General features: G+C 47.5%; 1 protein-coding gene across 3 annotated transcripts in view; it reads left to right on the forward strand.

The window, feature by feature from the left end:
• The first annotated feature begins 233 nt into the window (after positions 1-233).
• The window catches only part of Bcorl1 (BCL6 corepressor like 1), a 64,966-nt gene continuing 43,016 nt past the window's right edge, over positions 234-22,183 (forward strand). Inside the window, exons 1-3 of one of the 3 annotated variants that reach the window (XM_021153041.2) lie at positions 234-311; positions 1,616-1,695; positions 20,164-20,293. In XM_021153041.2, coding sequence (XP_021008700.1) covers positions 20,208-20,293 — 86 coding nt within the window. In that variant the 5' untranslated portion in view covers positions 234-311; positions 1,616-1,695; positions 20,164-20,207. Of the gene's footprint in view, positions 312-964; positions 1,067-1,615; positions 1,696-2,429; positions 2,702-20,163; positions 20,294-22,183 lie in introns of those variants that run through there. The other 2 variants (XM_029473519.2, XM_029473520.1) reach the window with 2 other exon arrangements.

Raw genomic sequence — 22,183 nt, forward strand, 5'->3', positions numbered from 1 at the left:
CCCCCCTTCCTGGAGCAGAGGACTGGCTGGGGAAAGGTGGCTCCGTTCTTCCCCGTGGCCAGTGCGGGGTCTGCGGCTGCCCAGCGAGGTTCCGGCTTCCCTGGGGCTGGTAGGGGGGAGCCCCGAGAACTGCAGGCCCGCCCCCTTCTTCCTCCTCCTTCCCCTCCTCCCCCACGTGTCCTCCGGGAGCCCAGCGGCCTGATCCCAGCACCCCCCCTCCGCGCCACCTCCCTCCTACTCCCGCTTCGCCCGCTTCCCGGGCGGTGTGGAGAAGAGCAAAGTTGCGACAGCAGCCGGGGGGCTCTGCCCAGGTGAAGGGGGCGCTGTGACGGGGGCGGGAACGGCGCGGCCCTGCGGCGGGGGCAGGGGGGGAGGATAAAGAAACTTGCTTTTCGCAGCCCCCACCCTGCGCGGGTTCGGATCTTGCGTGATCCGAGCCCTCGTGGAGACGCTGCACTGCCGCCAGGACCGAGGCCGGCACCCCGAGCCGGACTCAGATAGGGACCGCGCGTTCCGGCGGGCTGCCGAGGGCAGGCAGGCCGGCACCCGGGCAAGGGCGGGGTGGGTGACCGTGCACCGGACCGAACCGCGGACTCTGGCGGCGTGGGCGCGGGACGAACCGGGACCGGGCCGAGTTGGGTGGCGAAGTAGGACGTGGATTCGGGGGGCGGGGCGCAGCGGGAGGGGGGAGAGCAGGCCCGGCCCGGCTGGCCTGGGCGTGGGGGCGGGGGGCGAGTTCGGGGCACTTGCTGGGCTCTGGACCGAGCGCTAGGGCGGGGCGGCGCTAGGGGCTGGGCCCGACCGGGAGGAGAGGGCGAGGGGAGGGAGGGCAGGGGGTGGAGTAGGGGCGTGGAGTTGCAAGCGGGGTCTGGCCTCGGCCGGGGGCGAAGGTAGATCTGCGGGGCCGAAAGCGGAGGGAGGGAGGCCCGAGGCAGCGCGGCGGCGGCAGCGGCGGCGGCGGCGGCGGCGGCGGCGGCGAAGGCCAGCTTCCGCGGAGTTTGTGCCCGGGCTTCCCAGCTGGGCTCCGGTCGCCTCCCGTGCACAAATGGGGTTAGGGGACTGACTGGTAAGCAACTCCCGGTGTTGGACGGGCTTCCCAGGCGATTCCCGGAAAACCGAGGGAAGACGCCGTCTGCAATATGCCGCACCCCCCACCCCACCTCTTAGCATCTGGATTCTGCTCTTCGGGGTCGGTGGACCCTTCCCCACCACAATCCTTCCAAATCTCCAGCACCCCTTCCGTCTCCCTCTCATCCTTGGCCATCTGAATCTCCTAGTGGTATGCTTTGGAGGGGTGGAAGGCGTCGAGGGCTGCACTTTCCCTCCCTTGGGGGCAGCCTAGTTTGTGTCTTATTCCTGCCAGGTAATGTTGCTTGGCATGGTGTGGACCTGGGGTTTAGATAATTAAGCCCCCGATCCAAGCTCTTTTGATGGCTTTTAAGGAAAGGGACGGATCCCTGGATTTTCATGATCAGAATGTGGTTTGAGGACTGGAGTTACTCTCAGCTCACTTCCAGTACCTACCTCTTTACTATGAACCATTTCTGTGGGGGCTCGAACGTGGAGGGTGGGATAAGGGAGCATTAATGTGCTTTGCTTCTCTGTGTTTCCACAGGGTCAGCGTGGTGAAGGACAGCTAGTGTCAGAGGAAAAGTAGACACTAGTCCAACTACAGCCGCCCCCACTAATACTTCGGTAAGGGGGACACGACGAAGGGGATGCTGGTGGGTTGGGGCCCAGTATAAGAGTAGAGGTGGGTAGTCGCCCCCAGGACTCTTTCCTGGTGGGGAGAGAAAGGCGAGCCCCTGCTTCGGGGAGGGTTCCGGGGAAGGAGATGGAGGGTGGCGACGGGGGGGGGGGGTGCGGGAAGAATGGAAGAGTCACACCCTGCTTGCAAGGGGAGCCTCCCTTAGGCTCCTGGGAAAAGGGGACTGAATACGTGTGCTCTGTGGTACCAGGGCAGGGGAGATCTGGGGATGGTTCAAAGAGTGATTTACACACTGGTTCTGGCACTAGTGGCCTGAGAAAGTCAGGTTGGGGCATAAGGTGGAGAACGTTGGAAGGAAGGCAACCAAGCCTCTGGCCTCAGTACCCAGATCATTTCCCTTCCTCAACCTCCCTCCTAAGGGACATCGGGGTGGGGGGCGTGGAGCTCTTGGAGCCCCGCGGATTGAGTGCCTCCGCCTTTCTTGGGAGTCTATCTTTTTGCCCAGCTTGCTACAGCTACCACTGCCTCTCTCTCTGGAATCTGCTCGGTTCTCTCTGCGATCCCCTCCTCCTCCTCCTCCTCTCCCCTCCCCTCCCAGTGTCACCGGGGCTGCTTGGCTCTGCCCCCTTCGCCGCCGCTTGCTCCCAGCTTTAGTCCCTCCTTCTCATGCTTGCTCCCTCCCTTCGCCTCCTCCTCCCCATCCCCCCCCTCGCCTAGGCCGCATTCTGGGAGTTGTAGTCTCTCGCAGCGCTGGCTGGCGCCGCCCGCGAACAAGGCTGGACTCGACTTCCCGTCGAGCCCTGCGACCAGCACCCACTCCACCAGGCTTCGCTCACACACACAGACACACACACACACCGCTCTCCCCCTCACTCTTTCGCTCGCCGCCGCGCTGCCAGTGTGTGGCTCTGTCTCTCCTCCGCTTTGCTGAGCCCTCCCTTCTTCCTCTCAGTTCCTAGAGTCCGACCGCCGCCGCCGTGAGAGGAGAAGGAGGTCGGTAGCGATAAGGGGCGGAGGGGGGCATCGGATGCCGGCAGTGTTAGGCGGGTGGTGGTTCAAAGAGGGTGAGAGGGAGCTCGGGTGGCGGCCTGAGCCTCCCTGCGGAGCCGACCCGGGAACAGGTGCGTCTTTTTTCTCTCTCCCCCAACCCCTCCACCCCTTTTGACTCCCCGGCTTTTTCGTATTCCCCCACCCGCTTCTTTCTATCCTAAGCCTTTCCCCAACCCTGTCCGTTCCTCTTCCCTTAGCTTCTCAGCTTGCCCCCCGGGGGCGCCGTCCTCTTCGCGTCCCCGGACGTAGAGCTCTCAGGAGCTCTCTCTGTCCTCGCCCCTCCCTTCGGGACAGCTCCCCTCCACTTCCCACCTTCGTACCCCATCCCTGCCCTGCCCTATCCCCTTCTCGACCTCCTTCTCTTTTAGCCAGGTGAGACTTGTTCACCAGGATCCAAGAGAGTCTTCTCCTCGGCTGGGCGGGGGTCTCCATGGAAACGGGGGTCTGTAGATCCTGGGGCGGGGGGGGGTAACCATAGGAATTACCCCACTCTACAGAAAAGGAGGTGGAGGCTATGGTCTTGGAAGTACCTGGCCCCAAACCCTGATCCAAGGATCCGACGATCCGAAGGGAACCTGGCCAACAGGGCAGGGCGAAAAAGGGCTTGTTATTTTTTTTTTGGGGGGGGGGTGTCCGTGATGAAGTCTTGAAGAGACCGGGAGAAAATGCCCTCCAACCTTAGAGGTGGAGGTGCGACGGGAGCTCTCTCGGGGTTGCTTTCTCCTCTTTTCTGGGGTGCAGGAACCATAGGGTAAGGGGTACCCCTAGGTGGCGGCGGGGCCTGGGTTCGGGAGTGGGAGTGCTGTGATGGGGGCAGGGGCAATTATCCGAGTCCCTGGAAAAAAGGCGGGGGATGACTTCGGAGCGCCCAAGCTCCGCTGCCCTCGCTCTAGGGGCGGGGGCTACCGGGCCAGGCGAGGCTGGGAGGGTGCTCAAATTGAAGAAGGATGAGATGGGGGCAATTCATACTGAACCCGGCAAGCCTGGTGGGAGACCCAGCTGGCTTGCAAGCCCTCAACCCGCTTCGCGCCAGGCCTGGAGGCTAGGGGTCTGGGAGGAAAGCAGAGGGCTGGAAAGGAGGGAGGCTCCGGTTACGGGGCCGGATTTCGGGATCAGGGGCAATCCCCTGGCCCTTGGAGAGGGAGGGAGAGGGATGGCCGCGAACCCCAGGGTTCCCCCACCCTGCTTCATAAGGGGCGTGAGGAATGGACAGCAGGCCCAGCGGAGCTGGATTCAAGCGGATCGTGGCCAGGGAGTGGGGGGGCTTAGTGGTGGTCTTCGGGGGGAGTAGTCCGGCGGCGGGGCGGGCGGGCGGGGCGTGGGGCTCCGGCGGGCGGCGGGGCGGGGCCCGGGCGGCGCTGCTGCCGCCGCCGCCGCTGCTCCTGCTAGGGCCGCCGCCACCGCCGTTGCTGCCGCCGCCGCCGCCGCTTCTGGGCGGGGAACCGAGGCCAAAGAGAGTCCCGTGCCGGGGCAGAGGGCGCAGGCGGCGCGCGGTGGGGAGGGGGGCTTTCTGCGGGCGGGGGCAGGCTGGGGGTGGAGTCCCCGACGGGGGGCGGTACGAGCTAGGACGACGACGAAGAGGAGCCCCGGGGGCCCGGTGCGTGGAGGACGAGGTGCTGGGAGAAGGAAAGGGGGGGGTGGGTCCCGCGACGGGCCTCGTGGGCTTGGCTCCCGGAGGTTCGGCTTTGGGACAGAGCCTTGTGGGGGCGCCCAGAAGCCAGGAAAGGGTTAGAGGGGTGAACTGGACGGTGGAGGGGGCCCTCCTCGCCGGGGTCCCGTGGAGAGGAAGGCTGGGCCAGGAGGGACGTCCGGGCAAGGCTGGGAGGAGCCGGCCGCACCAAGGCTGGGGTTTTCGTGTTATGGAGGTGCAGGAGATTGTTGTATCGAAAGATGTGGTCGAGGGGAAAGGCGGGAGGGAAGCACGCTGCAAACCCAGGAGGCCCAACACCACAGGCCGTTGGGGGTGCCCTTCTGTTCCGCTCAAGCTTCCCCTCCTCTCCCCATTAGAAGCACTGTGTTTTTTGTTGCATTGTTTTGAAAATTTCAAGGTTGCCTGATCAAACTGTCGACGTGGTGATACTTTCTTATTCTTGCTGGTTTCTAGAGTAGACAGTCAGGACAGGCTTCACTTGGCGAGCATTCTTCTAGCCCAGGGTTTTGGGGGCTCTTTGCATGCCCGTGGGAAGGGGGCTTGTGAAGCAAGGCACAGATGAATACTCTCAAGGCGATTTGGAGGTCGTTCCTATGACACTGGGTAGAGGGCAGCTGCAGATAGCTTTGGTCAGACTTCTGGGGTACACTTGAAGGCTTCAAGTGTTAGTCCCATGCGTCTTTCAACTTAGAAGACTATTTCTCAGAATCACACTGCAGAAACGTTTCATGGGGAAAGAAATGGGGCATGAATTTGGAGTTGGGAGTTGATTAGGCTCATAATAAAATTCAAAGGATGGCTGGGAGTTACCATTTTAATGGTCATCTAGCGCTGTTCTGTTTAGTGTGTCTTGTCCTTGAATGTTAGCAGTGAGGGGCCTTTCTTATTGGGGAGACTGCAGGTGGCATAGTCAAAGCTAAATTTGGGCAGAGTTTTAGGATATTCGAATGTGATGTCACCTGGTGGTACTGAAGATGACAGTCTGTAGGAAAGAAACTTACAAGATTCCACTGGGGATTAAAGAGATAATCCCACACCAAGAATAACCCAGAGGCTCCAAAAGGCAGTAAAAGGTTGAGAAGGAACCTGTAAAATTTTGACAGAAGCAAAAGTAGCAAGCCAAACAGAGGGAGCAATAGGGACATGGTGAGTCAAGTTAAAAGAATCCAAAGTTCCATTATGCACTTGAGGATTGTCGTGGGCATCTTGAGTAGTTCATGAGGATATTGGTAGCAGGTAGTTTTTGCACCTGAGGAGATTATGTTGAGGTGGATCTGGGAGATGGGAACCCCCAGGGATTGGCATAAAAGCTCACTAAAATGGACTTTGTTAACGGATTTTCATGTACACTTGAGTGCAGGCATTAGTGAAAAGATAGACACTCGGAAAAAAATGAAATTTACTCTTGTGGGTATGAACTAATCAAGGGAAAGTCACTCTTAAACTGACTTTTGAAAGTCTGACTCTTTATAGGCACAGACCTTTAATCTCAGTACTCAGTGGGCAGAGGCAGGTGAGTCTCTGGAGTTAAAAGGCCAGCCTGGTCTACAGAGTAAGTTCCAGGATGGCCAGGGCTACACAGAGAAACCCTGTCTCGAAACCCTCTGAATCTCTTACTAGCTTTGCAGAAACAGTATGTAGGTTCCTTTCCATTCTGACCCAGAGATGAAGAGAGCTAGATACCTAGTTGATACAGGAAGGGGAAGAGATGCAGAAGTCTGGCTTGAATAGACTGGTTCTGTAAAACAGCAATAAGGAAGGGACGGCTAATTGTTGGAATAGGGCAGGGTAAAGCTAAGTGAGTCCTAGCCAGCTTTGCTGTTTTCAAAGTAGAGGGACATTGTAGGAGAAATGGGGCCGTACCAAGGCACTCTTCTGGATCTGGCTATTTTTTTGATTTGCCAGGACTGGTAGAGAGGATATGTGGCATCCTGGAGATTCCCTTTCTTTCTTACTGGCTTCGAGGCTCTTGGGAAACCTCTTCGAGGTTTCTCTGGGGGTGTGTATCTGAGCCTTATTCATGATACAGTTCCCTACCCTGGCAAGGAAATGCTTGGTGAAGGTGGCAGAGGATCTCAAGCCTTGATTAATCTGTGCTGTGAGCTTTAGGGAGGAGCTTTGCTGAGAGAAACAGAATCATAGGAGCAAAAGAGGTTTACCACTAGAAAGAAGGAAGGCAAAAGAAGTCAGGAAGAGGGGACCGTAGGGCAGGGAATGGGGGAAGGAAGATGAAGATGAGCATCATTGTTCCCGTGTCAGGTCTAACTAAGAAGAAAGCAGTAAGTTGAAACCTCCAGGGTAATGTTTTCCAAAGAAAGTTCAAAGAACCCTTAGGGCTCTCTACAGTTTAGTACTAGAATTGCTAAGGCTGGAGTAAGAAAGAAGATCTTGGATAAAAATAGTCTAGGAAGAAACTGGCATTAGAAAGAAATATGAATATATTTATTTACCCATAAAGAAGGAGAGGTAGTATCCATATTAAGAATTTAAAATGTACAATGTGGGCTGGGCATGTAAAATGCTTGCCTAGAATGTATGATGACCTGAGTTCAAGCCTTAGCATTGAAACAGAAAAAATAAAAAATAAAACAAAACCCTACAATGTGAAAGAAAAGCAGATCATTTAAAGAACCAAAGGAGAGAGGCATTCAGATGCTGTTCAAAGCTGGGATTGAGGAGTGTAAAGATTAGTTTTTGATAGTCACTACTATGGGAGGACCCAGGAAACAGAATAGCTGGGATTAAGTTGAAACATTTCTTAGCAAATCCAGATGAATGTCAAGATTCTGAATGGGAAAGGGGAGTCTTGGTCCCATCTTGAAAGGAGAATAGGAGAAAGTGGGACTACACCAGTTTTTCCAGTCTGTAAGCTGGAGGAATCCTAGATATAAGGAGGTAAGCAATAGAAATTCCAGAGCAAAACAAACAGGATAAAGAACAGGAACCCGAGAGCCTTGGGCCAGAATTGAACAGTAGAGTTAAGGGCACCAAAAAGAGACTTTAATCAGGATTTGACTGGACTACATTTGCACTGGCTTGTGAATTCTAGGTGGAGCTATCTGGGATGGATTGGGTTGAATATATAGAGCTTTCCCAGGGTCAGCTAGCCTCTTAAGAAGCCATGCAAGAATTCTGTGTTGAGTTTTGATGGGGACATGAACACTAGAGGGGAATGGAGAGACTAGAGAGAGTGAAACTTGCTACTAATTGGACAGGAAGGGGGAGAAAACACGGAGGATGGCTGTGTGAAGGAAGAGGGGGCACTTAGATCAGTGGGAGTTTTTAGAAAGGAAATTTCTTAATGTTAGCATTGGAAGTCAGTCTGAGTCTGTGTCTGCTCGAATCTTTAGTGCCAGGATAGCTAAAGAGGGAGGAAATAAGTAATTTACCTTTCTGTCACTAGGGGATTCTAGGGCAGTATTTTATATGATCTCTTATATGAGCCAGGTATTATTCATGCCAGTCTGTAAAATGTAGGAAATCGTCCTCTTTCTAAATCATAGCCTTTCTTGCTGTTCATAACTTTAAAATGGTCTTTTATGTTGAAAATGTTCTTTTAGCGACCTAAAGTTGTGTTCTGGTCAAGAGCAAAACGTAACTCTGTTTCTGTCTCCAAAATTCCAGTAAGCTCTTGTAATATATATATTTTTTAAAGCAGTAGCAACTCTTTCCTCATAAAACATGTAAAAATTGATCATTTTTAGCACAGTAAGTGTAGATTTGTTAAGGAACAATGAGAAAAACTTTGGAGTATGTGCATGGGGAGGGGGGGGGCAGGCAGGGAACAATACCCTGGTAGGTTAACTATTTTATTTATTTATTTATTTATTTATTTATTTATTTATTTATTTATTCTGTCTTTTTCTTTTAATGAGATATGGCCTATGGAGACCAGACTGGCCTTGAACTCACAGAGATTTGCCTGCTTCTGTCTCTGCCTTCCAAGTGCTTGGATAAGAGTGGGTGATACTATGCTTAGTTTCCCCCCCCCCCACTGCCTCCCCTTTTAAAGAAAACTGCAGGTCTAGTGTTGAGGTGGTGTTTTCCTCTTTGTTGGTAGATGAATTGTGATGAGTTTGAAGATGTGGCTTGTTCTTTGTGAAATGCTGTGATTTTCAGATTTCCCCAGTAGAGTTAAATAAATAAGGCAAGATGTGGCTTCATTTGGATTTAAAGATTTTAACTTGGGCTAAAGATTTGGGAAGGACTGAATTCTATGTAGCAGCAGCTTTGGGTTTGAGGCATCGTTACTATCTGCTAAGAAACAAAATTTGCTTACCTCATTACTAAGATCTATCTTCGTGTTGATTCCATTTAAAGCTACAGTAGAATTTTGCCACTGCAGGGCTATGAGGACACCAAGGAGGTCTTTCTTTTTTTGAGTTCTGTGAAATGTATAACACACAGATATGATCCCAGGGAGGAGATCCACTGAAGACTTGGATCTATGAGAGGATTGAATATATTTTCTCATGAAGAGTCTTTACTCAGTTGAACTTGGGTCTTCTGCCTTGCCCAGGTGGCTTTGCATCCTAATTAATCTCCTTTGGAGACAGAGCTGTGACCTGTCCTTATTCTTCAACTTCCTAATAGTATGGCAGGAAACAAGTCACTCACTAACTTTCGTGAGCCTCAGTGTTCTCATCTAGACAAGGGAGATGATACTAAATATCATAGGATGGTTAGAATTCTATCAAATAAAATGTATATAGGCACTGCTAAGGTACTTAACAAATGGAATATATTTTTAGAACTAAAATTTCTTGTGTCTTATGACGTTACTTACTACATACAAGGCAGAATGAAACTAAAAATTCATTCTGCTATCCACCCCTCATATTAGCCCTTTGTCCTTTTTCTCTGTAATTCTTTTTGATTAGTAGACATCCAGGGTTTATTGCATGGTAGGAAGTAATACCTTAACACATTGCTGCATCTGCCTCAGAGGTAGAGGTGGTAGTTGCTTTTACAGTTGTGCCATGATATCATCTACTCTTTCTGAACGGGAACTGAAGACTGAATATCTCATTGAAACTTTAAGGGATCTTTTGCACCAGAGGTATCAAATTCCCTGAAGCTGCCTGATGTGGGTGCTGGGAACTTAACTAGGGTTCTCTGCAAGAGCAATATATACTCTTAACCACTGAGCCATGTCTCCAGCCCAAAATACTGCTTTCAGTAAAGGAATGTTGTGTTATATTATGGCTGGTTAAGTGTTCTAGCTATCTCTGGAAATGCTCCGAAAGCTGATAGAACCCGGAGCTGATGTGCTTCGATGATAAAGATGCTCACCAGTGATTGAATGGGAGAGAATAATACTGAAGAAAGTTCTGGGTTCCCCAAACCAAACTTTCTGGGCAAAGGAAAAACAGTGGCCTTCAAAGTAGATCTCCTCTCTGCAGCTGGAGTGGACTTTGGTGTCAACAATTGGGTCTCTGTTAGTTTTGCCAATACAGGGAGAGACTGAGGACAGGCCAATTGAAAATGGCAGATTGGCTGACAAATTAACGGTCTTTCTGTTTGACTTAGAAAATGCATTGTTATTCTCTACCTGTCCTCTACCCCTGAGATTTACCTACCTATTTTTCTTCTGTTTAGGCAAATATTATGGCTGTTCCCTGAGCACACATCTACTGGTAGTCCATAAGTCACCTGGGTTTAAAAGGTAGCTGTGGGTGCAGCACACCAAGATAGTTGGGGAGTCAATTTTATTATTTTGCTTGGCACAATTTTAGTTGAGTTCTGTGTTTCTCTTTATTGTAGAAATAAAGCAGGAATAGAGTTGAAGTGAGAGCAAGGCAGTAAAAGAAAGACTTGCATGCAGTGCTGTTTTGTTTATTTGATGTGTGTGCGCGTATGTGCACATGTGAAGGAACATGTGTATGCACGTGCATGACAGCTTGCAGGAGTTGGCTCTCTCCTCCCACCATGTGGGTCCCAGGGATTAAATTCAGGTCATGAGGCTTGGTGGCAAGTGCATCTCATTGGCCATGTTTTGTTTTGCTTTTTAGACAAGATCTCATTGTATTGCTCAGGCTAGTCTTGAACTTGTGCATTCAAGGGATCTTCCTGCCTCAGTCTCCTGAGTAGCTGGGACTGCAGGTATACAACGTTGTGCTTAAATATTTCTACCTGGGTACTTGGTCTCTCTATGATATAGAAAAAGGGTGGTTTTCCTAGTAATTTATTTTAGCAAGGCTATTGAGCCATATTGTGTGCCTTATATTATGCTACACCCTGTTGGGAGGGGGGCTAATAAATCTATAGGTGGGTAGGAGAGTGAGTCATGGAGTTTGCATACTGTGTAATAAGAGGGATAAAAATAAAATAATAGCTTCCAATGAATTATATACATAATCTATGTAGTCATAGCAGAGCCTCATCTTCAGATAAAAGAACAGAAAAAGTAACCTGATAACGGTGTCTCCAAATATTCATGTACATTCATGGTCTAGGAGAGGTTTACAGAAGCAAACCTTAGATGAGGAGGAATCCCCTTTACATGAAAAATCCATGTTGTACGTACAGTACATTAAATGTTTTCAGAGACCCGCTGAAGACCAAGATGGAGGAAAGCCAACTCTTATTTTTGGATTAACAGAAATTACAAGTCTCACAAAATGTTTCTATTTTACGTAGATGTCTTGCTGAAGTAGCTTTGCTGATTGATTTTATAATGCGGACTTAAGTTTTGTAGGTATCTGTAACGTGTAGAAGTTACACAAAAACTTTTAAAGGATTTATCCCCTCTGTTTCTCTCTGTCTCGCTCTGCATGTGTCTATATGAGTGCAATGGTGTGTGTGTGTGTGTGTGTGTGTGTGTACATGTGTGCAGTGCCTACAGAGGACAGAAACATCATTGGACTCCCTTGAGATGCAGTTCCCAGGCAGTTGTAAGCCACTTGACATAGGTACTGAGAAGCCAACTCTAGTCCTCTGGAAGAGCAGGGAGAATTCTAAACTGCTATAAACAGCTGTATAAAGTCTTATTAGCTGGAGCTTGATTTTAGTATAAAGTTATTAATACAATGATATATTTTTCCTAAATAGAGCAAATACGTTTCTTTTACTACAGGAAAAGAAAACGAATAGTGTTTGAATAGTAAGAGGGAAAACCAAGGCAGAGTGTAGATGAGCTAACGCAATCTGATGGCATGAAATGGAAGTAAACCATGAAAACTTCGCTTTTGGTTCACTTCATCCTCAAAATATATGACCTCTGGCCCCTGCAAGTGCTTCTGTGTTATGCTCAGTTCTTGACTAATAAGATGAATATATTATCTGGCATAGTGAGATGGTCTTGAGGTGGCTGAGAAATGGAGAAGGGGAGTATTTTTTAAGGTTTCTACCAGAGTTTAGGCTATGGGTCCTATAATACATCACTGTTCCACGTGATGGGACAGTGGTGCTCTAAACTGTTGCTATCTGGTTACATTCCTCTTCTTCCTCTTCCTCCTCCTCCTCCCTCCACTTCTTTCTTCTCCTCTTTTTCTTTTTGAGACAGGGTCTCACTATGTGTTACAGGCTGTCTCTGAACCAACTGCATAGCCCAGGCTAGCATAAAAGTAACCTCTAAGTTCTAGGTTTATAACTCCACACATGTCATGATGGATTATGGCTGTTCCTAAATATCAAGTCATCTCTAAAAGCATGGGGTTTAGCAGCTACAGTAGTGAAGAGATCGAAAGGGTGTATATAATAGAATTCCATGTTAGTGCTCTCAGGAGCTCTGTGGAAAATTGTAAGCCTTGGCTGTCTAGTCACTAAGGTGACTGTCCAGCCTCCCAAGGTAACTAAATTCATCAGAATGAGTAAACTCTCATGTGTTTAATAGATAGTTAACTTTCCTTTGTATCCAGTCTCATAAATGTTTATAGGCACGTGTTTTAAACATGGTGGTACCCAAGGAGTCTACGAAGGCATCCAGGCTAGAATCATATACAGGTAATTTCTTAAGTCTTCTTGTTAAATACAAGAATTGTATCTTGGAAGAAAATGCAATATCCCCTGAGTCTGCTCTCATATGATAGACACCAGTGGACTTATTCAGAATAAAAGAAAGAAAAACCAAACTTAAGTGAGCCAGAAAACGTTAGAATAGATTTCGTTAGATCAAATGGACAGTTTTTTAAAAAAGGTGTTATATTCTTGAGGTGATTGTTTCTGGTTGATTCTTGTGTGTGTGCTATTACATGGGGCTAGAAGGGAAGCACGGGAATGCAGTTGGGACATTTGTATGTCACTCAAGTTTCAGGGATGATAGCTGATTAGTAGCTAGAAGAGATGAGGGGGATAGAGGTGTGAGGGAGGGCAGGTAGCAGAATAGAAGACCATTCTTCCATGGGAAATGACTAAACCAGAACACTTTCAGGGGGAGAAAACATTCTCATTGGGTTAAAGTTTGGGGTATGTAATTAAATGGGGAAGCACAGGTGTTGTTAATATCCTGTTCAACACACATGGAGGGAGGCAGAACAGTGATGCTGCTTTCCCCAAAGTGAGCTGGTAGGGTAACCTTTTCTTTGCCTTTTTAAAGTTTTCTTCTTATAAGAGTATTGCCCAAAGTTCTGCATTTCTATCAGAACAGTAGGACCCAAAGTTAGTTTTCTTTCAATAGTCACCACCGGCCCAACCCTCCTTCTTAAACTGTCTACTGGCCACAGCTATAATCTCAAGGACAGATTTAGGGCCAAGCTTCAAGATGAATATTTTCTGTTTTTTTTTTTAAGTCATCATTGCTTCCAGGTCAAAGGTCACCAAGCAGTGTGGGCCAAAAGGAGTCTGAAAGAGTACTGCCAGAGTTGTTTTACCTGAGACCCTGTCCTGATGTTGAGTTCAGTCACAAGGAACAGACAGGTGTCACACATGGGTTAGAGAGTCTGATGTGACCTGTGTCTCTACCGCCATCTTTGCTCTTCACTAATTGGGTCTTTGGTCACAAAGGGAGGAATGAAGATTTCTACAGATTCCAGGTTAAAAACTTTAAAAACACCATCTATGGTGGATTATGTCTGTAACCAAAGCACATAGAAAGCTAAGAAATGAAGATTGCCTCGTGTTTAACACCAGCCTGGGCTACATAGTATGGGTAACAGGCCAAACTGGAATCCATATCAAAATGCTGTTTCCAAAATCAACAAGCAAGCCAGGTGAGGTGACATATACCTGCAGTCCTAAGACTCAGGAGACAGAAGCAGGCGGATCAGTAATTCAAGGCCAGAGTCAGCTCTATAGTAACTTTGGGGCCAGTCTGAGTGTTGTAAAAGTCCATCTCAAAACAAAAAAAAACTAACCCCAAGACCCCAAGTTGATAAACAAAAACCCATTATCTACTTTAATGTAAAAACATTTGTCAGATTCTTACTCTGATACTTTGCTCTTTTGCTTTTTTGTTTGTTTTGTTTTTGAAACAAGGTTTCTCTATGTAGCCTTGGTTGTCCTGGGACTTACACTGTAGACCAGGCTGGCCTTGAACTTAAAGATCCCTATCTATCGGTACCCCCCAAATGTTGGGATTAAAGGTGCTGGACACCATGGCTTAGCCGTGCTTGGCTTTTAATTGTCGTGGAATCGACTTTTGTCATCTCGACTGCTCTCATATGATAGACACCAGTGGACTTTCAAAACAGATTCTGCCCTTTGGTAAGATCTTGGTATTTTAGGGCTGCTCATTTCCTACTTGTGATGCTCCTAACCCTGACTGGGGGCATAACTTGTTATATAGAACCTCTTCTTCCTTTTTTTGATAACATATTCTCTTTAAGCTTTTCTAAAATGCTCCCATGATTCCCCACAGTATTTCAGTTTGGCCCGTGATGGTGAAATCTTTCAGGTTCCCCTATTTCACTTTTCCCGTTTGGTTGCCGTGTGTTTGGCCTCTTCTTTCCATGCTCTAGCTTCTAGCCCATTGTCTTTGCTTTTGCAGTTCTCTCTCTCTCTCTCTCTCTCTCTCTCTCTCTCCCCCTCCCTCCTGCTCTTTTCACCGTGTTAACATTATTGCCCTCCCATTACTCCATTCCTGCCTTGGTGTTCCCTACTCTAGTATGGCCGTTATGGCAGATGGCGTACTTTATTCAGCATTCTTCCTAGGCACATTTCCTAGTATCCCAGTCAGTCTCTGCTGCTACATAGGCATCCTGCTGCTACATAGGCATCTCTGCTGCTACATAGGCATCCTGAATGGCTAAGTTGTCTTTTTTCAGGCACACTTGCTTCTTTGAGCATGTGGAACATGTGTTCTTCTTTGTCCTTATCATGAGTTAGATAAGACTTTCTGAGTGACTTCGACCAAAGTGAAGATAGTTTACAGTGGTCCCCCTCACTGCTTTGCAGGCAGTGGCAGCATTTGAGTCTTGGGTCATGTAGCTTATTCCTAACAATGACATAGTTGTGACACCTGGGAAAACCCTTTGAGGTATTTCATATCCCTGTGCCTGTGATTTCTGGGTCACTTGGGATTACCAGGTTTCTTCTAAGTTCCTTTTCCGAACTTTGCCTTCACTTGTGGACAAAGAAAGAGAGAAGGAGGAGGAAGAGAGAATGCGACTATCCCTGTGGGTACAGTGAGTGAAAGCACGTGGATCATGTGCGTTTGTAAGGTTTTTCTTTTTCTGCTTACCTCCACTGTGTACCTATGGTGAGCTTTATAGTGAGTGATTGCTAACTTGATTGGACAGGATGGAACAAAACGAAATCCTAGGCTTACTGAATCAGAATGTGTGGAGCTGAGACCTAAGATACTATTTAGAAGCAGCTCCTCAGGGACCTTGGCTGGGGAAACACTGGTTTGTATTGACTGTTCTGGTCCCAACTACTCCTTTGCCAGCGGAAGCCTGCTTCCTAGTGCATCATTTGACGCTCCCATCGGCTTTTCTCTTGCTACATGAATCTTGCCTTCTTATGTAGGCCACTTAGTTCAGTGTCCTGCTTGTGTGTCTGCTGTTTTCCACCCCTTGAGCACAAAGACTACTGTTAATTAGCAACAGTGGACTTCAGATGGTCAGGAGTACTGCTCTGATAAAGTCAGGAGAAAAGTTACAAGGCCAAGATTTAAGAACATGCCCAATTTTCAAGATTTCATGGAGGCTAGAGAGAAGGTTCAGTGGTCAAGAAGAATGTTACTGCTCTTACAGAAGGCAGAATTTGATTCCCAGCACCCAAATCAGGTGGCCTATAATGACTTCTCTAACTCCAGCTTCAGGGATTCAATGCCTTCTGGTGTCTGCACTCATAAGTACACACACACACACACTTACTTTTAGAAATAGTGAAAGTCAATTTTAAAAGAGATTTTCTGAAAGCAGAGGCATCCAGAGTCAGTTTTGCTCTCTAGGTTGTTACACACTACATCATGAACGTGTTTGACTTTAGCTTCCGTTTTGTTTGTTTTGCCTCTACCTTTCCTTTCATGTTTTGTTGGGCCTAAAAGCTCTTTATCTAGGGGATGTTTGGTCTATTGCTGTTTCCAAACACTGAGAATCCCCCTTTGACTTCTGTCCTGGACCTGCAAACAGCTTATCTCTTCAACACAGAACAGAAATAATTCTGAGTGAAAAATCATGTGGTTGGAGCCAGTGGTGGTGGTGGTATACACCTTTAACCCCAGCACTAGGGAGGTAGAGGCAGTCGGATCTCTGAGAAGGTTTTCTGTGTAGCCTTGGCTGTCCTGGAACTCCCTTTGCAGACCAGGCTGGCCTCAAATTCAGAGAGATCCACCTGCCTCTGCCTCCTGAGTGCTGGGATTAAAGCCATGTGCTGTCTCCTTATGCAGCCCAATCTGGCCTTGAACTCTCAGTCCATTTTGGATTACATGTACCACTAAGCCTAGGGAATAGGGTCTTTGTTAAAAAACGTTTCTAAAATTACCCCAGAGTTAGTAATGATAAAAGGTAGTTGTCAGGAAAAAGGTAAGGCATTATGACTCCAAATACTGGAAAGTGAACACATGGTACGGGTCTGATTTTTCTTCCTAATTAATGAGAAAACTAGACATGTTATAGCTACTGTAAAGAAAACGTCAAGAATCACAAATTTATGTGGAGTAAAGGAATTGGATGTAAATGGAGGTGAAACTGGGTTTTCCACAGTGAGGCAGAGGTCGGGGCAGGAGATCAATCCAAACTTTATGGAACCATGACAGAGTTTGTATATCCATCAGCTACTTGCAACTTACAGAGGCGTAAAGTAGGGCAAAAATGGTGAACTGAGGCAGAATCCAGCAACTTTGAGCCAAGTGCACTATATAGATAATGCATGGATTTTTTTTTTTTAAATAGTAAGTAAGTGTGGTAGACACTTTTTTATTTTGGTTCATTTTGCTTCTAGTGATTTCTCAGGATCATCACCTCAGTTCTCATCTAGAATTCAGCCCCATATAACATGAATTTACTGACTCCTTACTATGTTTGAAGTATTACAGAAGAGCCAAAGACCAGGGAGAAAAAGAATGTTGTTCCTTAACTGCAGAGCTGATCCTGTGCTAGAGAGACACGCGTTCCAGGTCCCCAGCTAACTCACAGCAGAGGAGAGCCAGAGGGAAGAAGGAAGAAAAGAGAAGAAAGAGGAGAAAAAAAGGAAGAGGAGAGCCAGAAAGGGAGAGTTAACACTTCCTGGGCTGAGGCTAGGGGAGTGACACAATGACATTTGAGCTAGGCTTTGAGGGATGGTAGCTGGGGAAGAAGAGGCACAGGGGGAGGCCATCTCAGAGTGAAGAAATAGCAGAGTCCTGAAACTAGGTGGCCAGGAGCTGGGGTGCCAAGGATGGCAGGCAAAGGGTCAGATGCAGCAGAAGAGGAGCATGCAGAGGTTTGAGGCAAGGACCTGAGGGCTCTGAAGGCTGTCCGAAGAATTCTGCCTTGGGTGCTGCCTTGATTCTGATGGCTTTTGACGAGAGTAGGGAGGTCTGATCGAAGCAGTGATTCAGAAGATGAATTGACTGTGGAATCAAGCGATGGGAGGCTAAGAGAGCAGTTAAGAGGCCAGTATAATGTTCCTGGGGTGAGATGATGAAGGCCTGTACTAGGGCAGTGGCAAGAGGGACAGAAAGAGAGAAGGAATTGGCTTTATCAAGACTTGACTCCTGATTTGATCAGTGTGATGGGGAGAGGAGTTGAAGACATTTCAAGCGAGGAGACAGAAGTGCTAGTAACAGAGGAAGCATGCTGTGGCTGGGCATGGTGGATGGGCTACAGAGTACATTTATGGGGACAGATAATGAGTCTACTCTGAGATCTCTTGGATTTGAGAGGCTTGGTGGACATCCAGTTAACTGCAAGTTGCTGGCATCTGGAATTCTGCTCTGGGCCTATGGAGAGAGGTCAGGGTTTAGAGATATCCATATGAGAGTGACCAGTCCATCTAGGGGTGAACTGAATTTGTGAGAGCTGAGAGAGTTAGAGGGTAAGGGTTGCTTACACAGCAGAGGGAGACACAGAAAGAGACCCAGAAGCAAGAAGGGGAGACGGACGGACGGAGGGAGACAGAAGTGAGGGTGGGAAAGACTGAAGGGAGGCAAGTAAGTAATGAGACTGAGATACTAAAGAGGAGCCAGGGAAGTGAGGAGGAGGAAGGGACACAGGAAGGGGGAGCCTGGGAAGAGAGGCAGGAAGGGAAATTGGAAGAGGCTGTGCTCAGAGAGTTCCTAGAAAAGGGAAGGGAGCACAAGCCATCTCAAAGAAAGATTAGAGAGAGAAATGAGTGTGAGGAAGAGAGCAAGGAGAGATCAGGAGAGAAGAATAAGAAAAGACGAAGACGGAAGAGGTAGTAAGAGAAGGAAGATTAAGGTGAAGGCTCATTTTCAGTGAACACCAAGGTTTCTGGGGTAGATAACAGGAGGACCACATACAGAGAAACCAGGCAGCACTAAGCCAGGAAAGGCTGGAGAAGGGAAGTATAAAGAAAAGGGGTGAGCAGCAGCTGACTGACATATGCAGAGACCCACAGCTGGACATTAAACTAAGCTGGGGGAAGTCTTGTGGAGGAGTTGGAGGAAGGATTGTGGGAGTGGGGGTGGGGGAGGGGAGTAGGGAGCCCCAATTCTGTTATCTGCCTGTGAATCCTATTTCCCTAGCTGGGCTGCTTTGTCTGACTTCAGTGGGAGAGGATGCACCTAGTCCTTCAGTGACTTGATGTGCCAGGGTGATACCCCAGGGGAACCTCCCCCTTCTCAGAGACAAAGGGGAGGGGGAGATGAGGGGAGGGACAATGTGAAGGGGGACTGGGAGGAGGGGCATGTGCTTGGGATATAAAGTAAATAAATTAATTATTTTAATGGAAAAATACAAATAATTTTAATTAAAAAAAGAAAAAGTAAAAAAGGAGGGTAAGGACAAGAGAGCCTGTTGGCTGCCCCAGAGATGGGATTAGGATGCAGTCAAGGAAGAGAATGGGTTGATTCATCTCTGTTGCTCTTCCTTGAATCCAACTACGATGACCTCCTGGCTCTCCCTTGATCTGAGCAGGCAGCCTCCTCCTGCTTTGAGAACTTTTCTTTCCCTCTAGTCATGTAGATCACTCATTCCTTCATAGCCTGTAAGTTGTTGAAATGATTCCATCTTAGGGAGGCCTATGTTGATTGCCTGATTGTGACTCATACCCCAGCACTCACTCCCCCGATACTGTCCCCAGGCTTCTTAGTGTGCATTGTATAGCTTGGAATGTACTATAACACAGATTACTCTAAATGTGCTTATTGTCCTTGTCACTACTTCTAACATGCAAGTGCTGTGCAGGTACACATTTTGTCAGGTTTTGTTAGTTCTTGAATCCCTAGGACCTAGGACAAATGTTTGTTGAGTGAGTAAGTGAATTATGTTGAGGATGAACAATCTGGGAACACTGAAAGGCTAAATGGAGCAAATCTCTGATGTAACTGTACTTTACAGAGAACAGCAGACAAGTCTGGTCACTGTAGGGTTCTGTTCAGTTGAAATTGGCCGAATGATGATTTTAGCTAATAGGTTAACACAACAGGCTCACTGGATAAAGCTATTTTTCTTGATCTCCCTTTTTCTATCAAAGATGAAATGGCTGCGTGATGATTGTCAGTAGCAAGAACTAGGCTTTGGCTCGGCTCATGAAGGGGTTAGTAAGCCATGGTGGGGATTAATAGGAAAGGACAAGGACAGAAATGTGTGGTTCCTGATGGAGGCTTGTTTTTGTTCATTTGTTTGTGGCCAGAGTACAAAGGGTATTGCACCTAATTTGGCGGGAGCTTTCTACACCTTACATAGATGTATTGGGACGAACTTGGAAGCAGAGCAGAGTGCTTCTGAAAGGCTTATAAAGAAAGTGTGTGCCTCCTCTGGAGAGCTTAAATTGGCCATGTAACTCAGATTCTTCCCTACCTGTGCATTAGAGAGCAGGGGCAGAAGAAGACCCCTAGTTGTCACTCACTTCACTTGTTGCTTAGGCCTGGACGCAGCACTCTAACTGGACGTGCTTAGGCTAAATGTATGTAGAAAATACACTGTCTCTTAGCTGTATGCAGCAGATTCAACTTCCTCAAACATTCAAGCATATGTGTCTCTGATGATTGACAGTGTCCTCATCTCCATCCTGAGTGTGGGTTCCTAGAAAGCTGCTGTGAACTTTGCCTTATTTGGACCTTCATTCCCCATGCAGACTGGCTTGTGAGAGTGATCACTTTAGCACTTGGAGGCCATGATTGCCTTCATTTATATGTCTCCGTATAAAAGATGGCTAAGGCAGCTATATTTGTTCTCAGCTTTAACTTTTTGGTATTCTTTTCCCCCAGGGGGAGTGGCCAGAGCAGATCCTATCTGGTGGTGAGTGGCTGTCATGATCTCTACAGCACCGCTCTACAGCGGGGTGCACAACTGGACCAGTTCTGACCGGATTCGCATGTGTGGCATCAACGAGGAGAGGTAAGGTTGCAAGGTGGCATCCTTAGATAAGCGGTACCTAGTCCCAGGTAGGGGTTGGACCTGGGGACAAGATTCTGGTTTGTTTCTGATTTCCCTAAAACACAGGGCTCACCTGCTCTACCACAGTGTCCCTGTTCCACTGAAGATGAAGAAACTATCAGATGACATTTGCCACCTAGTATTATCTGTCTAGTGATAAAGAACTCTAACATTGTGGAGTAAAGAAAAGCTCAGATGCCTGTAGTTTCTGATTCTTATGTCAGTTTCGTGTTCAAAAGTTCATGTAAGATATTTTCAGTTCTTGTCTAGGGCTTAGAAGAAAGTTGGTCTCATCATGTAGCTTTATGTTGGGGGGCAGGTCATCAAAATTCTGGGGACCAGTACTTCTTACCTCAAGAAGCCACCAAAAAATATGTCAGGAAGACCTTATGACATATCAAAGGAAGATAAGGTTGCTGACCATAACTTTAATGTAAAGTTCAGTTAGTGATGCCTGTCTGGTCTGTGTGTCCATCTTTCAGTTTCTGATATTTGGTTGTTCAAGAGAGGCCTTTTTAAAAGTTATGCATCATACCAAGGCTAGCCAATTGCCTTTCAGAGTTGATATTTTCCTTTTATCCTCCTTGGCCAAGTTGCTCTGTATGGTGGTTATGAGGCTGCTTCAAACTTCAAGAGATTGTTCTGTCATGCCTGTTGGTGTTTAAATCCATTGGCTATCTAAATTCAAACATGCCAGAGGATTCTGATAGGATTCTCCCCTCCAATTTAAGATTGGCAGTCTTTAAAAATAAAAAGAAAATAGATCCTGGTGTAGGTCTGTTAAGATGGTTCACTGGGTAAAAATGCTTGCCTCCAAGCCTGACAACCCGAGTTAGGTCCCCAGAACCCACTAAGTGTAAGAGGAGAAGTAAGTCCCACAAGCAGTCCTCTGATGTGCACAATCACACATGACTGTGCCACCTTACACCCAAAATAAACAGAGGGAAGTGAAAGAAATAGATCCAGAGTTTCTCAAGTAATTCTAAAAAGTATTTGTATGTCGGGAGAGGTAATGGTGATAGTTTTAGAGGGAAAAAGAGACTATTTTTGTTTTTATATTCTATGTGTGTGTGTGTGTGTGTGTCTAGGGATGGGATACTGGGAATCCTGAGTGCTGAGTATGTTCTATACCTCTGAGCTATACCTTCAGCTTCATGTTTTTATAGAAGTCATTTTTTTTTCTTTTCCTAACTAGAGAAGAGTATACTTGTCTGAGGTTAAGGTTAAGAGAATAGACTTTTTTATTTTCTTAATCCATTCACACCTGATAGCTTAATGGTCCCTGTTCTGAGGAATGTGTTAGAGGTGGACTTAAAAAAGGAATTTAATTTTAGAATACAAAAATCAAAACTAAGGAAAATAAGGCGAAATTCTTCCGAGAGACAGCAGGAAAGAAGTATTTCCCTTTGTGTGTGTGAGGTCTGTTCTTAGAATCTTCTAAGAGATGCTCCTGGCAAGGCAGGCTGGTGGGTGGTTTGTGAGCACGCACTGACAGGGCTGCATTACAGTCACAAGTAGTTGGGGCTGATGTAGAGCTGTGCGCCTGAGTCTTCAAGAACTTAGTACACAAGCAAGGTGTGTTTACTACATCTATAATCCCAGGACTCGGGAGGTAACGGCAGGAGGACCTGGGATTTGTCAGTAGCCCGGGCTGCCTATTAACTTTTAGGCTAGCCTTGTCTACCAAAGTGAGACCCTGTCTCTGTAAAACAAGGCTAACCTGAGAAATTAAAAAGCACTGGACAAATTACCTTGTTCCCTCCCTGTCTGTGCTATATTCCTTGCAAGAAGGGAGTCAGAGGTAGATGTGAAATCTGATTTTCTCTTTTTACAGACCTTTCTTGGGATGCT

Source organism: Mus caroli, unplaced genomic scaffold, assembly GCF_978045245.1.
Source record: "Mus caroli unplaced genomic scaffold, Mus_caroli_1 scaffold_5, whole genome shotgun sequence".
NCBI classification, from domain to species: Eukaryota; Metazoa; Chordata; class Mammalia; order Rodentia; family Muridae; genus Mus; species Mus caroli.